We start from the raw sequence: 22,388 nt of genomic DNA on the forward strand, positions 1-22,388 counted from the left end.
TACAGCAAGTTCATGTTTTACTCACGTGATGCACCGTTGCCATGTCACAGCGTGTTACGGCCTGCACAGCTGGATCCAACCTCAGGCGTGTATAAATTTTTTAAAATAATTCTTTCCAATATCACGGGAGTGATGAATAATTCTGAAATATCTTTATCAATTAGCATCAGACTTGCTTCCGGTGCCAAAAAAAATTTCAACGAAATTTCAATGTCACTTCATTACAAATTTAATTGATAACTTGAATCCACGTCCGTTCCTCCATAAGAATACGTGTAAAAAACGAGGAAAGACATATTTTTTTATATCTCATAAACAATCCCGCGAATCGGTACAAAATTTCGATCCGGTGATTGAATTACGCAAATCTATAGAATTACCAAATTTTATCGAGAACTGGACGTTAATTTTCGTACGGTTCGAACTCCTCAAAATCGCGTAATGCGAAAAGTTAGAAGCTGAAAACTCGGGAAGTCTAAGAATCTCGCAATACCGCGGTATCACGTATGCCCTGCGTTTATCCCTCGCCTCCACTTCATACGGACGTGGATGGATATGTACGCCTAGGTACGTGCACGCGTCTCCGTCTGGTTCCACTTCTCTCCTCTCTGTCCGACGCACGCCTAGTAGAAACGGGCATCGCCAGTCGGCCGCCAGCTTCCGCGAGCCTCTGACGCCCGACCTGTCGCGTACCTTTGCTACTCCGTTTCGCCCGAACACCCTTCGCCGGCCGACCAAAACATGACTTGACTACTGAAGCGTGAAGAGCCCGAAGCCGCAGGAAGCCAGAGTCAGCCGCACCAGCCTGTTTCGGTCGCACCTTCGTCACCTCCCGTGGATTCTGAAAAATCAGTCCGATAAACTGGTAAACGAAATCAGATATTTACTGCACGAAAGAAATTGGCAAAATTGAAGACAATTATAACTGGCGGGAAAAATTTGGCGCGAAAAATTTTATCTCCGGAATATCTGAAGACGTAAGTGGATCGGGAAATTCGGAACAAAAAAAAAATCTGTAAACCCTTTTTATATATATTTATATATAATGTATGCATGTACTCTGAAATTTTTAAAGAAAAACTTTGAACGTCGTCGGAAATCACTGACGAATTGTATTATTTGACGGCAGTTGTAACGAATGGGTGGTTCGTTAATCGAAGTGAATCACTCCCGGTGTTGGTTAAAGGGTGAGTGATTCAAGATCAATCGATATCTATAATCAATAACGAACTGTCAGATATATTCGGAGAATGAGAGAATCGGTCGCGATTGTAGATTTGTCAACCAATTGTTATATTACGCGAGGAGAGAAAAGCAGATTTACAATCGTGATACAATTTGCCTCAACGTTTAATCCCGATGAAAAATGGACGCGATATTCATCGATCCGTTTGCCTAAACCTCGAAATGCTTTATTATCGTACACGTAATGTCAACAATACTTCAACCTCGTTAAACGAAATTTACTCAGTTGCGAATATCGAAAAGCTCGCCTGATCATGTCGAACAGTGAATACCCGACGATGAAAGTTTGAAAATAAAACGACAGTGGCAAATTGTTGTAAAAGTTTTCTTCTAGAAACGCTGCTAATTTACTCTGTGTAAAAATTTGAGACTTCTGAATCTTCCGGCGACAGGGAAAATACGTCAAGTGTGTAAAAGCAAACAGGAAAAAAATACGAACACCAACCTAATTATACGTAAATGACTCGACTCGTTAATTTCTTCGCGAATAATGTATTCAGAAATTTCCTAATAAATTCGCATCTCTCGTAGTTAAAAGCCTCCGCTACGATAATTAGTATCGGCGTTCGGTGAAGGAAAAAATTCCGTGAAAAAAAAAATTGCAGGGTTTACCTTTTGAGCGACGGTCGTATAACGAAATTTATCACAAGGCAAACTGCCTCGCTTGCCGCATCTTGAGGGAGAAAATTACTGCGATATTAGCTATCAGCCGATATTCATTTAGTTTTTCATTATTTATCGACAATGTTATTTTCCACTCGCGTTTAGTCAGCGGCAATTTATAAACAGAAAGATCGTCTTTTTGTGAAAAGATGAAAAGAGATGAAACGAGTAAAAATCGCACTTCACAATACGCGTTTGTTCGGAAGTGCTTTCAAGGAGAATTCAATCAAGAGTCTGAACGATCCACTCTGGAGGTGAAAACTTCACCCCGCTCGTAAGAATTTAACGTACCGGACAAAGATTGCAGGCGGGGGTGTAAAGCCAGGGTGGAACGTCATAACTTCGGAATAGTGAACCAGAAATCCTTGTTTCTTTTCCTTTTTTTTTTTTTTTTACACAAGCAACGATCGAGCGTCAAAATGCGAGATGTATATATAATAAAGTGTATAAAATCAAGCTTTCGAATGTTTCTAGGAATGATTTTTTACTCCTCCGGATAATCCTGTGGAAATATTCACTTGCGATTAATCAAAGTTAGAATTATTCTTGAGGCGTTTGGGACGTATAGAATTGGAGAATTGTTGCTCCGGAAGAATGGAAGAATGGAAAAGGAATTTAGTAAAGAAAACTTTTGAGATGATATTTTTTAACAAAGACAAGAGAATCAGAGACGGACGGATCGATGTTAGATAAAAGTTGTTTGTATAGATGCCTAACGAATAGAAATGGTAGATAGGGGATAGAGGGCGAGAAAATATCCTCGAGCAGCTAACAGCTTGCTGTGACCCCTTAGGGACGCGCTTTTAACGCGAACTATTAAGAACCCAAGGGAGCCACTCCAACTAAAAGAGTCCTTAAGGCTCGCCGCGCTTACTTGGCTATTGGTACTTGGCCGCCACGAAATCGGAATAAAGAACTTCAAATCAAAACGCTCGACTGTGAAAATTGTGAAATAATTCGCAACAGATCAGGTTTTCATTTTATTTCATTCGACCGCAGATAAGAATGTCGGATGAAAAAAGTGTAAAACAAAAACGTGACGAAACAAAGATTAAAAAAGTATCGCTGAATATTATCTACTTACATTTAACTGTAACAAAAATTTACCGTAGTAGGAAGAGAAAAAAAATTCCAATGTCAACTTTGATCGTAAATACTCATTATATTTAAATGCAACGTCGGAGAAATTGCATTGTTCTACAAATATTTTATTTCGTCGGAAAAATCGATGTTACCTACTTATCCGATTGTGGTATATTTTTCATTATAAATAGACTAACAGTATAGATTTATTAGTGATAAAAAAAAATGAAAAAACAATACAATTTGGATGAAAAACCGGAGCGTTTAAGGCGGCTAATTTAATTCTGACGACTGTGACACGTATCCACCATTTCGCTTGATTTTCCTCCGGAGGGCGACAGCTTTCTTCGGCTCCATTAGTGCATGGCTGGTTGGTAAAACTTCGACGATTCGCGTAGGAACGGACGCAGCAAGGGAGTTGCCATGGCTGCGAGTGTTGTACAACATTCCTCGTCTTCGACCCTCTGAGTATATTGAATCCGCGATATCGAAGAGTCATTATCTTCATCGAAACGACCCAAAATGAAACGCCGATAAAATTTTCCACTCATATTTTTGCCACTTAATTTGGACCGAGGCTTAAAGCTGCTCGCAACCCCGAAAGGTGGGTCTGGTAGTGGAAAATTTGTACTCTCGCAGTCAAGTTTGTCCGAGACGTTACGAAAATTGCATAACTTGGAAACATTCTGCGCACATAATTGAGTTACCTTGAAATTATCCTCATTTCGAATACCCGCATTTCATTTAGTCTTCAAAGATGATTAATGAAATTCTTCCAGCCACCCTCAATTGTGTTAAATTACGCAACACCGAGTGCTGCACCAGCAGCATCTTAACCACATTCCAACACTCGCGATATCGCGAAAATATTCAGGTTTGCATAAATATCCGAATACCTGACCAAAGCTTTTGACAAAGCTCAGATACGGGCAAATTTTCTTCTCGTTTTCAGGATGGTTGTTATTTAAAAGTACAACTGCGGAAAGTTTCTTACAAGGGGTCGTTTAATGTTCGTAAAAACCTTATCTATTGTGCGAGATAAGTATGACGGTCAAAATGCGAAAAGAAGAGAGTAAAAAAATTTCTTCAACTTTTTATCACAGACCATTTAAACAAGAAAGCGATTCACACGCGCTCGTTTTTTTCAACGGCATTTCGGGTTAAGCTTCTTTGTTCGCGTCACTTTTTCTCCGCAAACTTTTCTCTAATTCACAGACAAAGGATTCACACGGTGTTTAAAAGCCCAACTGTCACAATAGCGAGATAAATTGCGGACATTTTTTTCAACTGTTTTTTACGTTTTGTAAAACATGAAAGCACGGATTATCCGGCGGCGACGCTTTTATTTCGTTATGTGCAAAGTTTTTGGTTGTTTTAAGGTAGGTAAAAAAAACTACGGCAGGGGTCCACTGATCGAGACAGATATGATGAGGCCAGTAAAAATCTATCAATAAATAAATTTTGATCATGACGTCCTCGCGAGATCCGAGATATATTTTTTCAATTCTTCGCTATGAGAGAGAATGTCTCGGAAGATTGTGTGTGACGTAACGTATAAATATTTCATGAGTATCCGTTGAGTGCTGAAACTGAATAATTCAATGGCGATGCGAATTTCGGTACAACTGGCTTCGATTCAAGCGGACCGGTTAGCTTCGAAAAAATATTTAAAATGAAAGTTAACGGCCTGCGAAATTGAAATCGGCTTTATCCGTAAATTTCGTCGTAAAAATTCAAGCTTCACGGCGGCGTGTCAGTGATTGTAGAATTTTTTTTCATTCGAATCGAATCACGACTAACTGCGAAGAAAATTGTTTCCTAATTTTTCTCAAACCTTTTATTGCAGAAGACCGTCAATTTAATTTGGGTAAAAACTCCAGCCGTTTCGGAACAAAAATTTCGCCGTCAGTCAATTTAAGATGAAAATTTACTCACATCTCTACGGGTTACACAATGGAGACACTCTTTCGAAGGGTCTTTACGTGTATGTTTTTACTTTATTTCCATAGTCTGCAGGGACTGAGTGAGGTGAAAACTTTTCAACAATCTGAAGTTTCTTGAATATATCGCTGCTCGTGAAAAAGTTCCGGGACGAGCGAAGGCGTGAGAATTTTTGCGAATAGTTACAAGCTGATCAGCTCGACGGTGCAGCGAAACGCGAAAGAAGAATAAAGAATGAAGAAGAAAAGTTGCATACACAGCGTCATGGGAATAACGAATAAAGCTGGCAAAGATTTATTACCGGTGATCGATTTTACGGGCATCTTTTCAGAGGTTGTATCGTATGTGGGATAAACGGGAGATTTTTACGTGTGCAGTAAAAATAATTTCATTTACGTACCGCGGCGAGAATGGAAAAATTTTGCACGACAGTTCTTCGTCTCCCACGGGGGATTTTGAATTCCCGAAATCCCTCCAGGGGAACGCGAAACGCAAACGGTAAACTTTTATTCAAAAAAGCCAAGAGTGAGCAAACACATAAAAGGGAGAGAAAACGAAACCGACCGACTCGTTGGTCTTTTTTTCAAGCAGTACAAAACTTGGTTTATTATTATTGCCGATATTATGCTGTTCTAATTGTCAAAAATATTTTACTTAGAATATTCAGCAGAATTTGCGAAACGCTTCTTCTTTCTCGTTGAATTTTTCCCAAAGTAAGATATGAAAATTGTAACACAGGAGTGATGATAATAACGGAGAGTGAATGAAAATCGTGTTCGTAAAGGAATAAATATTGTAGAAGAACTGGTTTGAGATAGAAATAATTGAGGTTGGTGGGAAAATTGTTGAACTGTAATGTTTTCGTTTTTTGCAGGTTAGGCGTATAAAAAACGCGGAAGAAAATAACAAAATTGAAAATTTTTGAAAATTCATTTCTATTATAACTATATATATTCAGATATTCTGAAATTTGTAACGCAGATTTACAACTTTTTCAAACCATTGTTCTGGACATTTTATTGCGGGTTTTTCGCATGAAAAATGAAGTAAGCTTTTGTACAATAATAGAAGACGCGGTATATAACTAAACATGAGAAGTGAGAAAAAGCAATAAAAGCTTTCGGCCCGAGAATCAGAAGAATTTTCCTAGTTGATCTTAAAATTTCATGTCATTTGATAACACATTTGGCCATAAAGCGTAAACGAGTAGAGATTTACACCCCAGTAAACGTTATCAACAGCAGATACGTAAACTGAACGCAGTTCAACTTCGATAATCCATTTATTTACGATCAAAGTTGTGATTATTCATCTCTGGATAGCCGGGAGGTAGAGCAGAATAACGCGAATGTGCATAGATGAGAGTAATAAATTAAAGGCGACATGATCAAGCGAATGTTTAAGATTTTCCAGTATCTCTGATATCCCGTGTAACAGGAACGAAGCTTTTGTACCGTGCTCGATTTTGTAAAACAAACCGGATTCTTTGAGGTTTCATTTTTCGCCAAAAGGAACGTCGAATAAATAAAGATTGAAAGGAAGAAGTAAAACCAAAGTTGGATAAGTCGGTGACGAGAAGACGAAACGAAGCAAAGAAGATGGAGAGGAAAGAAAAACGAGACAAAAGGAATGGGAACGAGGAGTCAGCGCCGGTTCAGACATCACTCGAGAAGAAAAAGGAGAAGAAACACGGGATCAAATCTCACGAGGGTTGACGATATTCCACCCGGGATATACAGCGGTGGATTTATGTATCGCCGAATCGCCGGATCCGAGCTTACCACGCTGTACCGATGACAAATTTCGAAGAGAAAAGAATTCCGCATCGTTAGTCTCACTTAAGCGAGTTGGCACAGCAAAAATACCCGATAAGAAACACCGGAGATTTTTCCAAGTTCCTACTGCACGGATCATAGATCGTCGTAGATCACTTCGTCGATCGTTGATCCAGCTTCAAGGACTGAAGGCTCCTCGCGAAGCTGGCTGCAATCTTAGAGAATTTTTGCGAGGCTGCAAAATAAGTTGTAATTAAGAACCTCTAAATTGAACACTTTTTTCTCCTTCTCTGCCTTCTCGCTTCGAACCTAAGCTTCGCCGAATCCAGGCTCTGGTTACGATAAATAATTCGGGTACATACGCACCCTGCTACGTCGTATTTATACGGACAATATATCGTCGCTTTTGCTTCGGCGGAAATTTCAGAGGAGTTGGGCGTAATTAGTTCCGTCGGAAGTACGTACCTGTACCTATATGTATATATAGGTACGTACATATATATAATTCCGACTACTCTGCGGGGGCGCGGATATAACGTACGGTACGATATGCCTTCGAGGGTGTCGTTTAAGTGGAGGAAAACTCAATCTCCTGAACCGCGCTGCAGTCTGGATGAAGCAGGTTGAAATGACCTCCTCAATTTCCTCCATCCTCATCTGAAAGACTCGCCGATTCTTTCACTCGCAACAATCAAGTCCGACCGATTTGTATTCGATTCTGTGAAAGCTGAGTCGATGAACAGAATTGACTCGAGGCAAAGATGCGTTTAATCAAATCTCTAAAAAAAAAAACAACGCGACGTAAAATTTATGGTGAATTGCTGAATTATCAAAAGAAAATTCGTAAAGGTGTTTCGTTACTTGGTACGTAGTTATCCCGAGAATTCAGGTGACAGAGGAGATCGAAGAATAAAAAACTTTACAAGGATTATGCACAAGTGGTTGAGAAACTTTTGGTAGAAAAGTTTGAAACGATTCAACTCTCTTGAATTATTCAGCGATGTAATTCGCGTTTCATTTCAATTCAACTGTGACTCTTGATCTGGATTTTCTAACTACGAGTCAGCTGCAGTGAATGGCTGTGGCTAACGATTGTAATACCGCTACGAATACGGCTGGAAACTGTAATCAGCCAGCGAAATGCGGGATCTTTGTCCGTTACAACACGTCTGATGTGGCGCTTTGATTGGAACCGTATAAACGACGCGCGGTGAAACCGAGTAAGGTTTCCAGGTGAACTATCAGCAGCTGTAACCCAGTTCGAACGACGTCACGTCCCTTTGACGAATCAAGAATTATGCTGCTGGAGCATTTAAATGGGCACAAGAGAGTGTAAGTGTGGCATAAAAAATTTGGAAACAGGGTGAATCGACGATCCAATGAATCCCAGTTTTTTACTCTTCGTCCCTTTTTCAAACGCTAATTGTCAAATTTCGGCAACGAAAATTACGACTGCACTAATATGGCCAACGAATCGAGTAATATTCAACACGCTGCATTCCTGCAGGTCGATACTAATCTTATAAATTACCGACTAATCCCGAAGCTGTTGCTCGGCGGAAAGAGAGTCGTAAGTTCACCGGAAAGTCGAAGACTTCCGGAAGCAGAGTGATTTCCAAAGAACATCAAGAAAAAAAAAACAGTCGCATACGAATTAACGACGGAATAAAGTTTATCGGCACTAAATTAGGTCGCTAAATGAATAATGGAAAGAATTTTCTGTACAGGAATAATATAGTACAGTAGGAGGAAGTGAAACGGCCGGAGATTTTATTGCTATACGATCAAATGTCAAACAGTTAGTTCGTACATCGGATATTCGGATTTTGCCAATTGTGCGAAGATCGATGGGGCAACCGATCAGTAAATCTGATACCTGCTCCCGACTGTTTCAATCAAGCCGTAACCAACTCGTTTCCGTAGATTCTTATCGCGACTTGAGCAAGATAATAAAGGATTTGGGGAAGCCAGTCAGCTTCTAACTCGTAAAAGCTCGGCGGGGTGTACAGAATTATTCGCATATCAGCTCAGCGGCAAATTGCAGAGAGCGCGGAATGGAGTCCATGACGTAAAACCTCGAATAAGAGATCGTCCGACCCTTCCGACGGTGCAAAAATGTCGTTGAGACCAGCTTTAAGCGCTGCTCTTAACATCCAAGGTTTAATGTAATTCAAGTGTACGTACACTTAAAAGAGTATCTAATCCGAAAGTTAATTGTCCTTGAAATATAAATATCGCGGGACTGTCTTCTACTACTACTGAGTTTTTATATTCTTCTTACAGAAAACCTGAAGCGTAGGAAATTCAGCAAGATGCCGGTGGGTGGTCGAGTCGCTGGGAAAGTCGGGATATACAACAATCATTACAACGGTAACGTTATTAGTCGACCCTAAAGTAACTCTAATTATCCTTAAGCCGCATCAGAGTTCGCGTATTTTGCAAACTCTTGGAATAAGGGAGAAGAAGAACGGACGGAGATTCGGAGTGTAATTTCAACCTTAAAAAAAACATTCAGCGCCGAGAGAGCGGAACAGAGTAATTGTTTTGTCTTTTTCTACTTACTTCTTTTTATTTCTCTTTCTTATTTTCTATTATAATAACTTCCTTTCTCCCCACCAAACGCAAATGCGGCTTCTTATTCAACCCAATCCACGGTACTTTTTCACCCTCCCGTAGCGTCGTGCACCGCACTACCCGAACCCGTATTATGTCATGTACATTCGACATTTCTCGAAACAATGCCGTTGTAGTTACGAGCGAGTTGCAAATTGTGCGACATGTGCGCCTGTCACATACCCCAGCCATACAATATCCGATACTCGCAAACGCGTTTGAGTTTATGGAAATTTACGACGCTGCCTACGCGAATAGCATACCTACGCAGAGTGCTTCGTACACGTTGAGCGGATGAATTATAAATTGTTTATTGCGTCATTCTACTTATTAATCAAAGTAGAATGCGTAAGTATAACGTATACGTTATATGTAAGTGGAGGGAACCCCACCCGAAAAAAAGGGTTCGTGTCTGAACTGTGAAGCGGCTAAGAATGTCGGTAATATCGGTCGGTAGTGTCGGTAATATATCGGTAACGGGATCTGTACGCAGAACTCTTCCTATTATACTACTAATCAGTGATTTAATTAGTGTTCCTGTTTCAGTTGACGAGTTTCAAAACGATTCGAAGTATTAGTCGAAAAAATATAACACTGTTTTGGGAAATTCTGTACAAAAATTTTCGAAGCGATAATCATGACGGAGAATCTTTTCGTGATTGCATCGTCAAATTGTCCAGTCGCTGATTGACCAAATGATTTTTGTCAGAGGAGAAATTTTTCTACATTTAGTACCTTCGTGTTTTCCATTCCTCAGGAAGAAGCCATAGCGGGATCAACGAAGAGATCATATGGATTAGCATAGGCATGGGCATCACAATCGCCGTACTAATTACCATAGCTCTCTGCTACATCGTCAGAGAGAAATGCCAGAAGCGTCACGAGGGGTATTACGCTTCCCTGCCGCCACCGTTGTGGGCGGCACCCTTAAATCCACCACCTGGAATTATCGTGAGTCCAACGCCATCCAGAGGTAGTCCAAAGGCCTACTACATCACGGTTTAGGAGCAAATTATCCGCGCGAGAATCCGAAGCGTTAGGTGAGTAGATGACAAAAAGAGACGTCGTGTAACAAGTCAAAACTTAATCCGAACACCCTCGCGCGTTTTTCTGTCGATTTTTTAACTTCCGGTTTCGCTGTTTTCAGAGAAAAAAGAAATTTATTATTTATATATATATTTATAAATTTGGGTGGATGATCACGAATTTGAAGTCAGATTGCGAAATCCAAAACAGCGATCCGATGTGGTGGAAAAAAAATCTAAAAATATTCCAATTTTGGCAGAACTTGCTCGGTGGAAGTTTTTTGGGTTACCGATAACGAATCCAAGGTCAAACTTCACAGGTCGAGTTATAATTCCCCAACTTCCATTCCTACAGGAGCTTGAAATCAACCAAACCGCCTTAATGTCTACATAATTCATGAAACAACTGTTGGTACATCAGATTCAATTGTACAAGTTGTTGAAGCAGTACTTATGCAATGTTTTCTCTTTCTTACAGCATATTCAAGACAAAAGAAGGAGTGTTTAATTAATTTTAGTATACAGCAGCGAGTGGGTACCTGGATGATAACGTAAAGTTGGTTAATTTAAACTTTTCCCAAGGAGTTCGCGGTTGTACAGCACTCTGCGCTGCTTAGAGAGCCAATGAAATTAATTCCGAAACGTGACGAGCTCGGTGGGTGTATAATAACATTTCGTCAAACCGCATACATCCACATCCAGTAGTTGCGTAATTAACATTCCTTCGCTCCGACTGCGCAGCTTTCGTCAATTTTTACAGCTGCGCGAATTACCCGAATTATCAAAAGAGCGACGCGACTCCTGGCGATGAGTAACCGCAGGTATAAATTACGTGGAAAAATAGAAGGGCGAGAAAATTTGACGAAAGGGTTTTATTCCTGAGGTAAAACACGTGCTTGGAGCCCGCAGTGGGTGTTATTTGCGAAGCGAAAACCATGCAGAAAACGGGGAAATTATACGACGCAAACAGGAATTGCTTTGAAAGCTCGAGAACCGAGGGTAAATTTGTCCCTTGCTCGCCACCCAAGGTTGAAATTTTTTACTTTCGCACACGGTCTTTGAAACGCCACTGGCAGGCAGCTGCTCTCTAGGCACGTTTTGCGGATTTCACGACTGTCTTAACAAGCGTCTCGAGAGTCCCAGACAACCCGATTTACCGACAAATCAGCCTAGGAAGAACGTGTCGAGTATTATTTCGAATACTCGTTACCTTTTTTTTTTTTTTTTCATTTTTTACGCCAGTTGTATTTTCCTCGACATTCAGGAACGAAACACGAACCGCACAACGAAGAACATGTATTATTGTCACAAGTCTTCTTATCACGCAGGTTAAATTTGAATACGCAGGTCGGCATGCCAGCGTTGATTAGCTAAGCTGGAATAACAAAGGCCTGATTCGTGGTTTATGGGATTCCGAGCGACGCGGCTTGTTTTTGCTATTTCATTTAGGCCTGGTTCGGGTCTTTGGGAAAACAAAGCGTCTAGACGCTGATCGGAACGATAATTACGGGGATCATACGGGAGTTGGAAAAGCGTGCTTGAATATTCATTTTCAAATTTCACGCGCATATAAATGAGAAAATTTATATGGAATTCATACACGTACTTTCCGAACGAAAATAATTAGAATTAGTTTGCATTTAATCCGAGGAATATGAAGTAAAGAAACGGGAGAGCAGAAAAAGTATAACCGAACTTTTTTTGTAAACGGAGAATAATATAATATCCGAAGCGTTCAATTTTCGAGTGTTCTCACCCTTTGAGTCACACATTTTTCTGCTGAATCAACTTTTAAAACAATATAGTATAGTATGATTTTTGGGGTCGTTGATTAAGAATCTGTAATCGGATTTCAAAAATTCAAGGTGGCGGATCCAATATGGCGGACGAAAACTTCAAATTCGATCGAATCCAGTCAAAAAACACCATGCAGGGGATTTCGTGGTCACTGATTGAATTCACCATACTGGATTTTCGAAATCTGATTCCAGATTCGTAATCAACGACCCCAAAAACCTCTGAACAGAGTTTTTTCTCCGGATTCGATCGAGTTTGAAATTTGCGTCTGTCGTATCGGATCGACCCTTTTAAATTTTTAAAATCCGATGTCAGGTTCGTAATCAGCGACCCCACAAACTTATAATTTATTTAAAACATGTATACATGTAGAGGGGCAACTTTCTCGGTAGTGAATTATTCCTTCAATTATCACGATTTTTTTCAATCAATTTGTTTGTAACAATAATAATTCACATCACATCGCAACAATTGCTCTCGAATATTGAAAACCTATTAGTATACTATCAGAAATAGCAAGAAACTGCAAAAAAATATGTGTTGAAAATTTCTCTAAATATACAAAAAATGGATATAAAATAGGTGATAAGAATACTTACAATTATGACTCCAAGGGTTAAGAAGGACGAACTTTCTTGCATTTTTAGAATCGTACGGTCAGTAATCCGGCATCGACGAACCACCCTACGTACAAAATGCTTTCAAATTTGTCTGTCTTACCCCGGAAGCCGATAAGAAGATCGGAAACAAGGCCGCGACTGCATATACATACTACATATACTATACATATGTATATATACAATACATATAGGAAAATCCGGATCAAGATCCTCAGTTTTCGCCTTTACCTCGTCCTCGGCTTCGGGGGATTGTAGAGGCCGGGATACTGAATGCAGAGAGAAGCTTCGCAAACATTCGCTTTTCTCGTTCGCTGCATTATCACACGGATATAGAAACTCGGGTAAAACGCTTCTCTCTGTTCCAAGTTTCGCGTGTAAATGTGAAGCCACGGAGACACGTACTGCGAAAGAAAGAGCGAAAAAAAAACAAAAACGAAGAAAAGAAACATCATTCAATTAAAAAGATCGGTTAGTGTAATCAGCGAGTGAATCATTTTCGTATATACGTCGTGTAAATTAAAATGCACGATTCAATTACGTTTTTACTTTCTAATTTCTTTCTCTTCTCAATTCGTTTAACAGCATAACTTGGATCGAATAATTCTCTTTATTCGATTTATTTGAAGCAAAGTAAACGCGTACGGTCAGTTACGAGCCGACGATTTCAATGTCAGAGATGGTAAATTAGGATTTTCAATCTCTCCAGAATCTTTAACTCTCATTAGATTCCGAAAAAATTTGTATTCAAAATTGGTATTTCGATCGATTTCCTTTGCTTTTGCGGACAATAGAGCGACAGAGGGGGGGGGGGGGGGAGAAATCTATTGCTTCGACAGTTTGCTTTGGCCCGCTTTACCCAAGACTGCCCAGTTTCATTTTGACCAGAGGGGATGTACGAACTCTGAGAATTTACTCTCGGCCGAAGAGGTTCGAGTACCAAGAGACTTAGAATGGGCTTAGAATTCCAAACCGATTACCTTGGGTCCACGAAATACGCTCCGAAAGCTGCGATGCTTGGTGGAAGGGCGTGGCGACGGATTCATCTTGTTCACTTTCAACCTATTTATGCATACATATATATATATATGTATTGGAAATGAAAGGTAGAGAGAAACCGTCGTTCCACTTTAGCCAAAAGCTAACCAAATGCCAGATAATTTAGAACCAGCCTCTAGCCGTTAAATAGTTACTACAATCGCAACAAACCTCGTATCTTCATCAATTCGGGTACTTGCAAGATTTCTGATCCCGAAAATTGTTCTCACACTTTCCCAAAGAATTTAAAAAACTGGCAATCTTGAGGCGTTCGACTTCGCGAAGAGGTCGTTCGAACTTTTATTAAAACAACCGGAAATCCGGATCTCTAACATAATTTTGGAACTCGCTTTAATACCTGATTTTAAGCGTAACCGAACGATGACGAGCTTTCCGTGCGTAATTAAAGCCTCATTGTTGTATTACTCGTGGCTACTATATACACGGATGCCTGATGAGTTAATTAATCATAATCAACGCCAGTGAAAAAGTTTAATTTTCAAAGACGAACGGATCTCTTTGTAAGCTATTAAACGTAGCAAAAAAATTATACACATACTGTAATAGATGTTTGTATGCTTAGACTCTTCTCCAAAACTTCATCCAATTTCTGTCTCTCGTGAGTCTCGAGGTTATTATTATTATCATTATCGTATAACAAATATTTACCCACTTATAAATTTCGGGGAAATTTTTACAATTACCCAGTCGCACCCTTACATGTGAAAAAGCGAATGAAAAAAAAAACACGCTGGCAAAACCCGAGGTAAAATTTTTTTGTCCCGCCTATTTAATGATACGAACTCGTTCATTCGACACGCATTGCAGCGTGTAAGAATTAATAACAACAGCATCCCTGACCGATCCAACGAAACTCGTAATTTTTTCTGGCTCGTCTCGACCCTTCTCCTTTCTGCGGTTAGATAGACGATTTTTTGTTTGGAGAGAAAATCCCCGGTATATATATATATATATATAATATATAATATGAAATATATATAATAACAAGGTAAAGCTAAGGCTATAGGAAAAAGATAATTTGCTATTTGCCACCATGGCACCCCATGAAATGTTTGTTTAGGTTAAAAGAAAGGTTCTGGTAAGAGATGAGCGTTCTGCGTGGTTTGAAAGATTGCGCTCAGTTGATTTTTAACTTCTTTAAATTTTTTTAAATTTATGAAGTATCGCGAATAATAATTTTTTTTATGCCGACATCACTAATAACATCAATTCACGTCACAAAGAAGACCAACACTTGTAATATTAAGTTTCCATTTGATGTTTGAAAAGTGTACCTGACGTCTTCTTCATTGTTAAATTAATCTTGTGAAACAGTTATAATTTAATATCGTTGCGTTATGGCTCGTGATCATTGGGTTGAATATAAATGACAGGAAAGAAATAATAATTGAACTGCTACAACGTGTTTCTTTACAAATTCGAATGTGAAAAGAAGGGAAAATTGAAACGAGCGCGATCTTCCACGTGACGTAGAACGAACGATCATCTTTTCACATAATCTGTCCTTTAACCTGAGCAAACTTTTTAAGGGTTGCCACGGTGGAAAATGGCAAATCATTTTTTTCCGAAAGACCCTAATACTGCTCACCTTACGACTCTTCGCTTTGATCTCGACGGAAGGATGAATGGGCGTTGGGATCGTTCCTTCTCATTTCCTGAAAATGATCCGCGGGATCCACTCGCTCTGCGATCATTCGTCCCACGGGTCGCTTTGTGCGTTGATTATGATGGACGTTCGATGCCGAAATCACACATTTGCTCGATCCTTTGTTTCAGGCTGAACGTTCGGTCTGACGGTGCGAGGATCGCTCAGCTCTGATATGTAAAACCATGCCAAAAGGATCACGTGTTCCGAACAGCTTTAGAATTCGTCGAATCTTCTGTAATTATGTATATGTAACCCATAACTGTACCTATAATATATACACATGTATGTATATCGTATAGATTGTACGTGCAATCGGATCGATACGCTTTAAAACGGTTATACATTCAACTCGTCTATTACCTACCGACTTTTTTTTTTAACAATTGTGAATATCACAGGCAAAGTCGATGAATATTATTACGTAAGCACGCACGTAATTATGTAATGTAGAGATTGTATAATCAGGATCTTCATAAACGTGGGTAAGGTTGTTGTATAATTTAGTATAATATAGACTGATGATAATTTTCTAGACATTTTCTAACCGAAGATACTTGCATGATTTCCATACCTAATGTTTTCTATTTTCGTACACGATTTTTATCGTCATCTTTGGTGGACTTTTCACATTGCATTATGGAACTACCCTCCGTCTACGTATACTTACATGCACCGTCTGAAGTATATACCTATGTATAATGTGTGTTTCTGTATAGATATAGAAATAACGATTATTGATAGAAAAAGTGATGGAAACAAATTTCAAACTGCGTATAGAGTTGAGTTATTGGCCTTCAATGAAAGTGTAATATTGATTATATAGCCGGTATCAAAAATAGTTTCAAATAAAATTTAATATTATTGCCAACTCCTTCCTCGCGTCGGCTAATTTCTGTCAAATGAGGAAAATACAGTTAAACAAATATTACCTACAAGGTATATAAATTTCTAACCAATAGTAACACAAGGCCGGTTCTGTGTCCAGATTCCTACTACCGACACTTACCGACATCTTACCCAGACTCAAACCCTTCTCTGCGATTACATCACCGCTGTCGAAGCCTGCTGTACCGACGCGAAGGTCGAAATCGCGGTGAAGGGCTCGAGTCTGGGTAAGATGTCGGTAAGTGTCGGTAGTAGGAATCTATACCCAGAACCGACCTTGTATTACTACTATTACTTTCAACGGTTTATAATTACACTGTGAAGATCAATACTCAATCCTCCGAATATGCTGTGCGAAACGAAATGAAGTGATGATTATAAAACGGAGCCAATTGTTGCCAAAAATCGTGGACCAATCTTGAATATACTGGTCAATATAAATAATTATACGTATACGTATATTTACTCTGAGAATCTTACTTTTCTCTCTGAATATGTTGAAAGCGTTTGTTACGCGGAAACGTTGTAAGTGACGTTACTACGTTAGGCAAGTAGAAAAATTCTGCAATAATCTAATCGATGTTACAAGCTTGTATAATTACACGAAAGTAAGTGATATTAATCAGGTGATATTCTGATTTCTCTCTGGCTGAAAAACTTTGCACTAGAAGTATCTATATAATAAGATAGATTTAATTTAAAACTCGATGTACCTGTAGAAATCATATAATATTTAACACGATACTACCAACTCGCGCGTGTCGTGAAAGTATTAGTTGTAAATAAAATAACTACGGATGGTTTACAAAATAAAAAAACAAAGGAAAAGTCTGGTTGTTCGCAAATCATTTTCCCTTTCCACCGTTTCCAATCTCATTTTCAACACTATATCGATCACTCCTGTTTAACTGCGGAATAATACCCGCGGTATTGAATAACCGAATGAAAACATGCCCCATTTATTTCCTCCGAGGAGAAGATCTCATTTTATATCCAAGCTAGCTGCAGCGGTCCCGTGCAATAAAATTTGATCGATTTAAGTGCTAATTGCATCCTCTGCAGTACCTAAGGGAGCCAGAGAATTTATTTGTTACGGTAGAAACGGCTCAGCGGATTCTCATTCAAGTTTCTCGTAACCCAACCGCAAAGAGACGGATGATAGGTAAGTCGGTAATTTATACGTTTAGAAATTGGACTCACCGTTCCCTTTGCATCGAATCGATCAGTCGGTTACGTTCGAAACCAAGTGATTAAATTCAAACATTTCCAAGTCAAGTTTACCAATCCCTCGTAATTTTCATACGCGTTTCATTTTTCTTACATTATTCAAACGATATTACGAGTGGCAATAAAATATAAAATGATAGGTATTCAAATGCGAGAGAATTTTATTCCGATGATGGCATCACGTATTTATTATCATCCTATTCTCGTTCGCTGAACTTGTTCACGTCTTCTTTTCAATTTATTTTTTTTTTTTTTTTTACTCTTCCCCCTTCTGCAGACCGACCAGCATCCAGCATATTGGAGGCACATTTTTTCTTGGGGCGAATCTTTTCCCTCGCCATCGAATCGAGGCTTTATTCCAATTTGTAAGCGCAGCTCCTTCCTGCGTCAATATACATTTTCTTTCACGCGCTGATCGATGAAAGAAATTGCCTGGCTTTGACGATTAATCCATGAAGATGGTTTTATACATCATTTTCTTTCCTTAAAACTAAAAATGCGAGCATTTTGCAGGCTCGGACACTCGACTCTGAAATTTATCCCCAAGTTTTTGGGCAAGTTCCGCGTTGTTCGCGGAATCGAACCAGCGAAAAGGGATAACATGGAACGGACCGTAAACTAGCCAGACGCCTTAATTCATGTACCAGGGGCAAAATCACCCAAGAGAATAAATTCTCACGCTGCGAGTCGACCCGGCAAAATTTATCCCTCAATAGCCTTGCTTTATCCTTCATACAGACTCGAAGAAATAGGCTCTTATTTTCGAATGTATCGGAGTCTCGAACTCGGAATTCGGTTCCCGAACTTCCGTGTGATTCAATAAATGAACTAAGATGACTCCGTCGTTTCTAAGAGGAATTTGAAAAAAGAAAAGGAAGGAAAACGAAAATTTACAAAATTTATTTAACCCACGTCAATTTTTTCTATCTGAAATCACAGTGAGTACAAGAATCGAGATATACGAAGCTGGATAAAAATGGCGAGCCCATTCGTTTTACGATCAAAAGAAGGTCTCGCTGCAGCAGCTTTATTCATAGCCTGACGCAGAGAAAAGCCGAGATATGAACTGAAATATTCCGTTTGAAAGGCTGATCGAACCGTCATGGGACGGTTTTCTCTCGTCTCGATCACGCCAAAGAAAACAGACGAGTTCGAGTTCCAGCTTATCGACTGTAGGTGTTCGGAATATTGAAATTTCAAATCATGAAACATCAAAGAGACGTTCACCAAGCCGCTTTGATTCATTACTCGTTTACACGTAACGTGCACATTTGCTACGCGTACAGATTTTTAGCCAATGACAATTAGAATCCCTACTGCATCTAGAAGTAACATGTTTAAAAATGTTGCAACCAGGATAAGACAAATTCAACTATCAGACAGGCGAGGTGGATCTGACAGTTTCCGATAAAAATCGATGCAAAATCACAAATACTTGAAAGTGAAATAACTCCGTTATGCTTTCTATGTACGCTATCTAAATGTATGTAACATTTCTATAGATTTATGCAAATATACAGTATTTTTCCGCTCTGATTAATTAACATTTCCGAGTTTAATATAAGGTACTCACGTTGCCTCGAGATATGGGAGAATATATTTTTTTTTAATTGCCGCGTCCATCCTGCGGAGTTTATCGCATGTGTATACATATAAAATGGAAATTTACGTAAATAAAATTGCGATGGCACACTTGGATATTTCACCCGCTACAGTTACACACTTTTCATCATTATCTGTGGGTGTATTTTTATGTAGCTGAGAATATACAATACGTAACAGGCACTAACTTTTATATTTTATACCCGACTATAATTCACCGTACAAATTTAATATCGTGAATTGAAAATACGTGCACTTCCACCTTACAATTCAATGAAAAATACAGCGCACAAAGAGCTTCGTCGTTGTATTTTATACGTGCTGTGCATGCGGGAATTTCAGCTGAATATTGCATATCACGTCACCGCGGAGTGTACAAACAGCGATGAAAATCCGCGGATTTAGGTGTAAAAATAAATTTGTAATGGCGTATTGAGGGAATGGACAGAATTCTTCGTCTTCTTATTTTCTTAATCCCGCGGGTGCAGTTTCTTTCGTATATTGGGTATATTGTCTAATAGGAAAAGTATGTTTCCTGTACGACAGTTGTGTTGCCTTTCGTAATTAATAGAGGGTGTTACCTCTGATTTGGAATCCTGTAATCATTCTTACCTTTCGCCTAATAAAACGAATTGAAAACCTGATCAGTTCGAAGGCCGAGAAAGCAAATGTCGTTTGTAGACAAGCTGAGCTGCCAGAGCGTCTTCGGCAGCCATGCCTGTGAATAAAAACAAAAAGAAAAAGAAAAACAGTGAGACACTTATAGTGTAACCAATAATTAATTAATTTCCGGTGTGGTCACTGACGAGGAGCAACGTACCGATCGAATGGAAGACCGTGATATCCTGTTTTCCCGGCATCAGATTCGGTTCGAGGAAAACGTTACCTACGGAGGTGATCAAAGAAATGCCCTGGACCACGAGCCCCCGCAATTCGTTGCGGCCGCTTGACTCGTTGTCCAAATAGATTTTGACCCTTCGGTAGAGCGGTAAATCCAGTTCACAGTAATGAAAACGACCGCTGCCGACAGCTGTGCAGACCGTTTAAAAAATAGGTAAATTATACGTCCACTCATCCTAATTGGTAGATAGAGAATTTTTCTGCATGTAATTATTATTATGTACAACTATTAGCGTGGTCTTTAAAAAGGTCATTTTTGAATTTCGACTGGTTCGCCCACCAAATCAGCTCCACATAATTCAAAAGTAATTCTGTAAGATTTTCACATTTTTATTTCAACTCGTTTCCCAAGTGGCTTTCCCTGTTCAACCCTTACCGGGGGTTTCGCCATTTAGAATTTTCAAATTCTTGGTTCAGATCCGTAATCAGCGAGCCAAAAAATCCCCCTAAAACAAATTTCATCCAAGTCCGTTGGACAGATTTGATGTGCCCCTGAAAGGTTTGAATGGGATAATCCACTCTTTTTAGGGCGCGGGTTAGCGTTGAGATAAGAATATAAAAAAATTAGGAAATTATTGTTTAATTATGTGGAGCCGATTTGGAGGGCGCATCGGTCAAAATTAAAAATTGATTTTTTTAAGCTCCACCCTAGTAACTATACCGTTGATGTGGGCGCCATTTTTGACCCACTCGTCGAAGAGGATTGGTTCGGAGGAAGAAGTCGCCGTAACTAAGATGTCCGCTCCTTCGGCGCATTCTCTTCCGGTACGAGCTACCCGCGCCTGATTAATGCCGAGGGTTTTCAACTCTGCAACTAAACGTTCCGCCTTGGGCAGCCGATGATTCCAAATGCGGATCTGAAGAAAGGTGATTTCAGCTATTATCCTTTCGTCGAAGGTGAACCTGTCTGCACTAAAGCGTTCTTGCCGTCGTCTAGTTTGACGTAAAATAGCGCTGGATAACTTACAGGTGATGAATATGATTCTACAGCCGAAATAAAATACGAAGTGTGCGTAAGCGGAGGCCATGACGGTTTATGACAGTCCCCGAATCGCTCGTTTCAATACTTGAAAACATCGTTCAATTTTATCCAAACTTCCTCTTATACCCCAGCTATTTCCACTCAACAATTTTATCTGTCGGACAGTTATATCTTTGTAACAATATCGATTCGGTAACGGTATCCTTTTTTTAATTTTGAAAGGGGTTAACTCTGATATGTGTAAAACTGACTCTATAAATAAAGATGAAACATGTCCGGGCAATTGTAAACTGGTTCCTACCTCTGATATATTTGAGTAAGCAGCATGAAAGGCCAATGCGTGATTTTTCCCCTGTACTCCGGCTCCGAATATACCGAGAACGATCGGCTCATCGGAACTGTTTGACAATGAGTGTCTCTTTTTGTACAAAATATTCGTGGCCGCTACAGAAGCTGCCGCTGTTCTCCTGGCTGTTATTTCCGTGGCTTCCAATACCTGAAAATTCCGTAAAGAATTCTACATTATACCGTTGAAGATATATAAGACCAATGTTGGGCAAAATACTTTTTTTTTCACACACAATTACTTTCTGGCATCGCATGAGGGAAGAGCCTAATGTGACAAAGTATGCGTGTATTGAGAAGCGTAGGTAAGGGTTGATATCACATGAACAGTCGCGAAGCACAAGTACAATAACCTTGGACTTTGGTGGTAACAACGTAAAGGAACGAGATGTAGAATTATATCGTGTATACAAGCGAGACAGACTTCTTACACAAGTTAGCTTTCCGCTGGTGACATCGAAGAGAAGTATAGTGCCCAAAATATTAGGCAGCGGATTTTCTCTTTCGGAATTCCCTGTGAAACTAGTCACTACTTTGCATGCCAACACGGGCTCGCCTTCGTGGACATCATTATTGAAGTCAACGTAGCCGGGCATGGTTAACATGATCCTGAATGAAATTCAAAGAATCGTAAAAATGAATTCGATTATTATTTTTCTCTTTAATAACGATATCGAACGACTAACCCCTCGTCTCTGATGGGTGTAAAAGATCTCAGAGGTGGTACAGCATGTTTCAAAGCTGACGCCAAGAGAGCTTGGTGCATAGCATCGATCAGGGGTAACCATTGTCCGTCTAGTAGTTGCGATACTCTGGCTTCGTTCAAGAATATTGGTAAACCGGTCGCCATCTCCCTGTCAAAGTTTTTAACGCTGAATTAGAGGGTAGACAGAATTGGCGAATTAGGCATACAGGTATATTAAATAAATTGCCGACCGACGTGACGCAAAGGCAGATATAATGCGTGCGACAAATCAATGA

The 22,388-nt window shown here is 39.6% G+C and overlaps 2 protein-coding genes across 18 annotated transcripts in view; one reads left to right on the forward strand and one right to left on the reverse strand.

The window, feature by feature from the left end:
• LOC107226258 (ketimine reductase mu-crystallin) overlaps positions 1–22,388 on the reverse strand; it is a 39,488-nt gene that overhangs the window by 10,400 nt on the left and 6,700 nt on the right. For 6 of the 15 annotated variants that reach the window (XR_006904543.1, XR_006904541.1, XR_006904542.1 and 3 more), the window contains exons 2-9: positions 22,094–22,261; positions 21,839–22,016; positions 21,364–21,558; positions 20,742–20,937; positions 20,001–20,210; positions 19,793–19,898; positions 15,407–15,698; positions 26–841 (exon numbers count right to left, since the gene is read on the reverse strand). Coding sequence is in view for 1 of the 15 variants with exons in the window: in XM_015667020.2 (XP_015522506.1) it covers positions 19,825–19,898; positions 20,001–20,210; positions 20,742–20,937; positions 21,364–21,558; positions 21,839–22,016; positions 22,094–22,261 (1,021 nt within the window). In the remaining 14 variants the exon portion in view is untranslated. Of the gene's footprint in view, positions 1–25; positions 842–12,741; positions 13,164–15,406; positions 15,699–18,463; positions 19,899–20,000; positions 20,211–20,741; positions 20,938–21,363; positions 21,559–21,838; positions 22,017–22,093; positions 22,262–22,388 lie in introns of those variants that run through there. The other 9 variants (XR_006904534.1, XR_006904537.1, XR_006904538.1 and 6 more) reach the window with 9 other exon arrangements.
• Positions 735–16,288, forward strand: LOC107226138. Of its 3 annotated transcripts, XR_006904545.1 has the most exons (5): positions 735–865; positions 8,991–9,077; positions 10,078–10,360; positions 10,824–11,000; positions 15,595–16,288. XR_006904545.1 is itself a non-coding variant. In XM_015666845.2 (4 exons), the coding sequence occupies exons 2-3, from the start codon at positions 9,020–9,022 to the stop codon at positions 10,323–10,325; spliced, it is 306 nt and encodes a 101-aa protein (XP_015522331.1). In that variant the 5' UTR covers positions 735–865; positions 8,991–9,019; the 3' UTR covers positions 10,326–10,360; positions 15,595–16,288. The 3 variants fall into 3 exon arrangements, 2 of the variants coding, with proteins under 2 accessions (XP_015522331.1, XP_046596614.1); XM_015666845.2 differs by lacking the exon at positions 10,824–11,000; XM_046740658.1 differs by lacking the exons at positions 735–865; positions 10,824–11,000 and adding an exon at positions 8,834–8,883.

This window comes from Neodiprion lecontei, chromosome 5 (assembly GCF_021901455.1).
Source record: "Neodiprion lecontei isolate iyNeoLeco1 chromosome 5, iyNeoLeco1.1, whole genome shotgun sequence".
In the NCBI taxonomy this organism is placed as follows: domain Eukaryota; kingdom Metazoa; phylum Arthropoda; class Insecta; order Hymenoptera; family Diprionidae; genus Neodiprion; species Neodiprion lecontei.

Bases quoted from the DNA above. Each gene is read 5' to 3' on its own strand.
- LOC107226138 (XM_015666845.2), top strand. From the start codon at position 9,020: ATGCCGGTGGGTGGTCGAGTCGCTGGGAAAGTCGGGATATACAACAAT. The intron at 9,078-10,077 runs GTAACGTTATTA...TCCATTCCTCAG, and splicing joins ATACAACAATCATTACAACG to GAAGAAGCCATAGCGGGATC.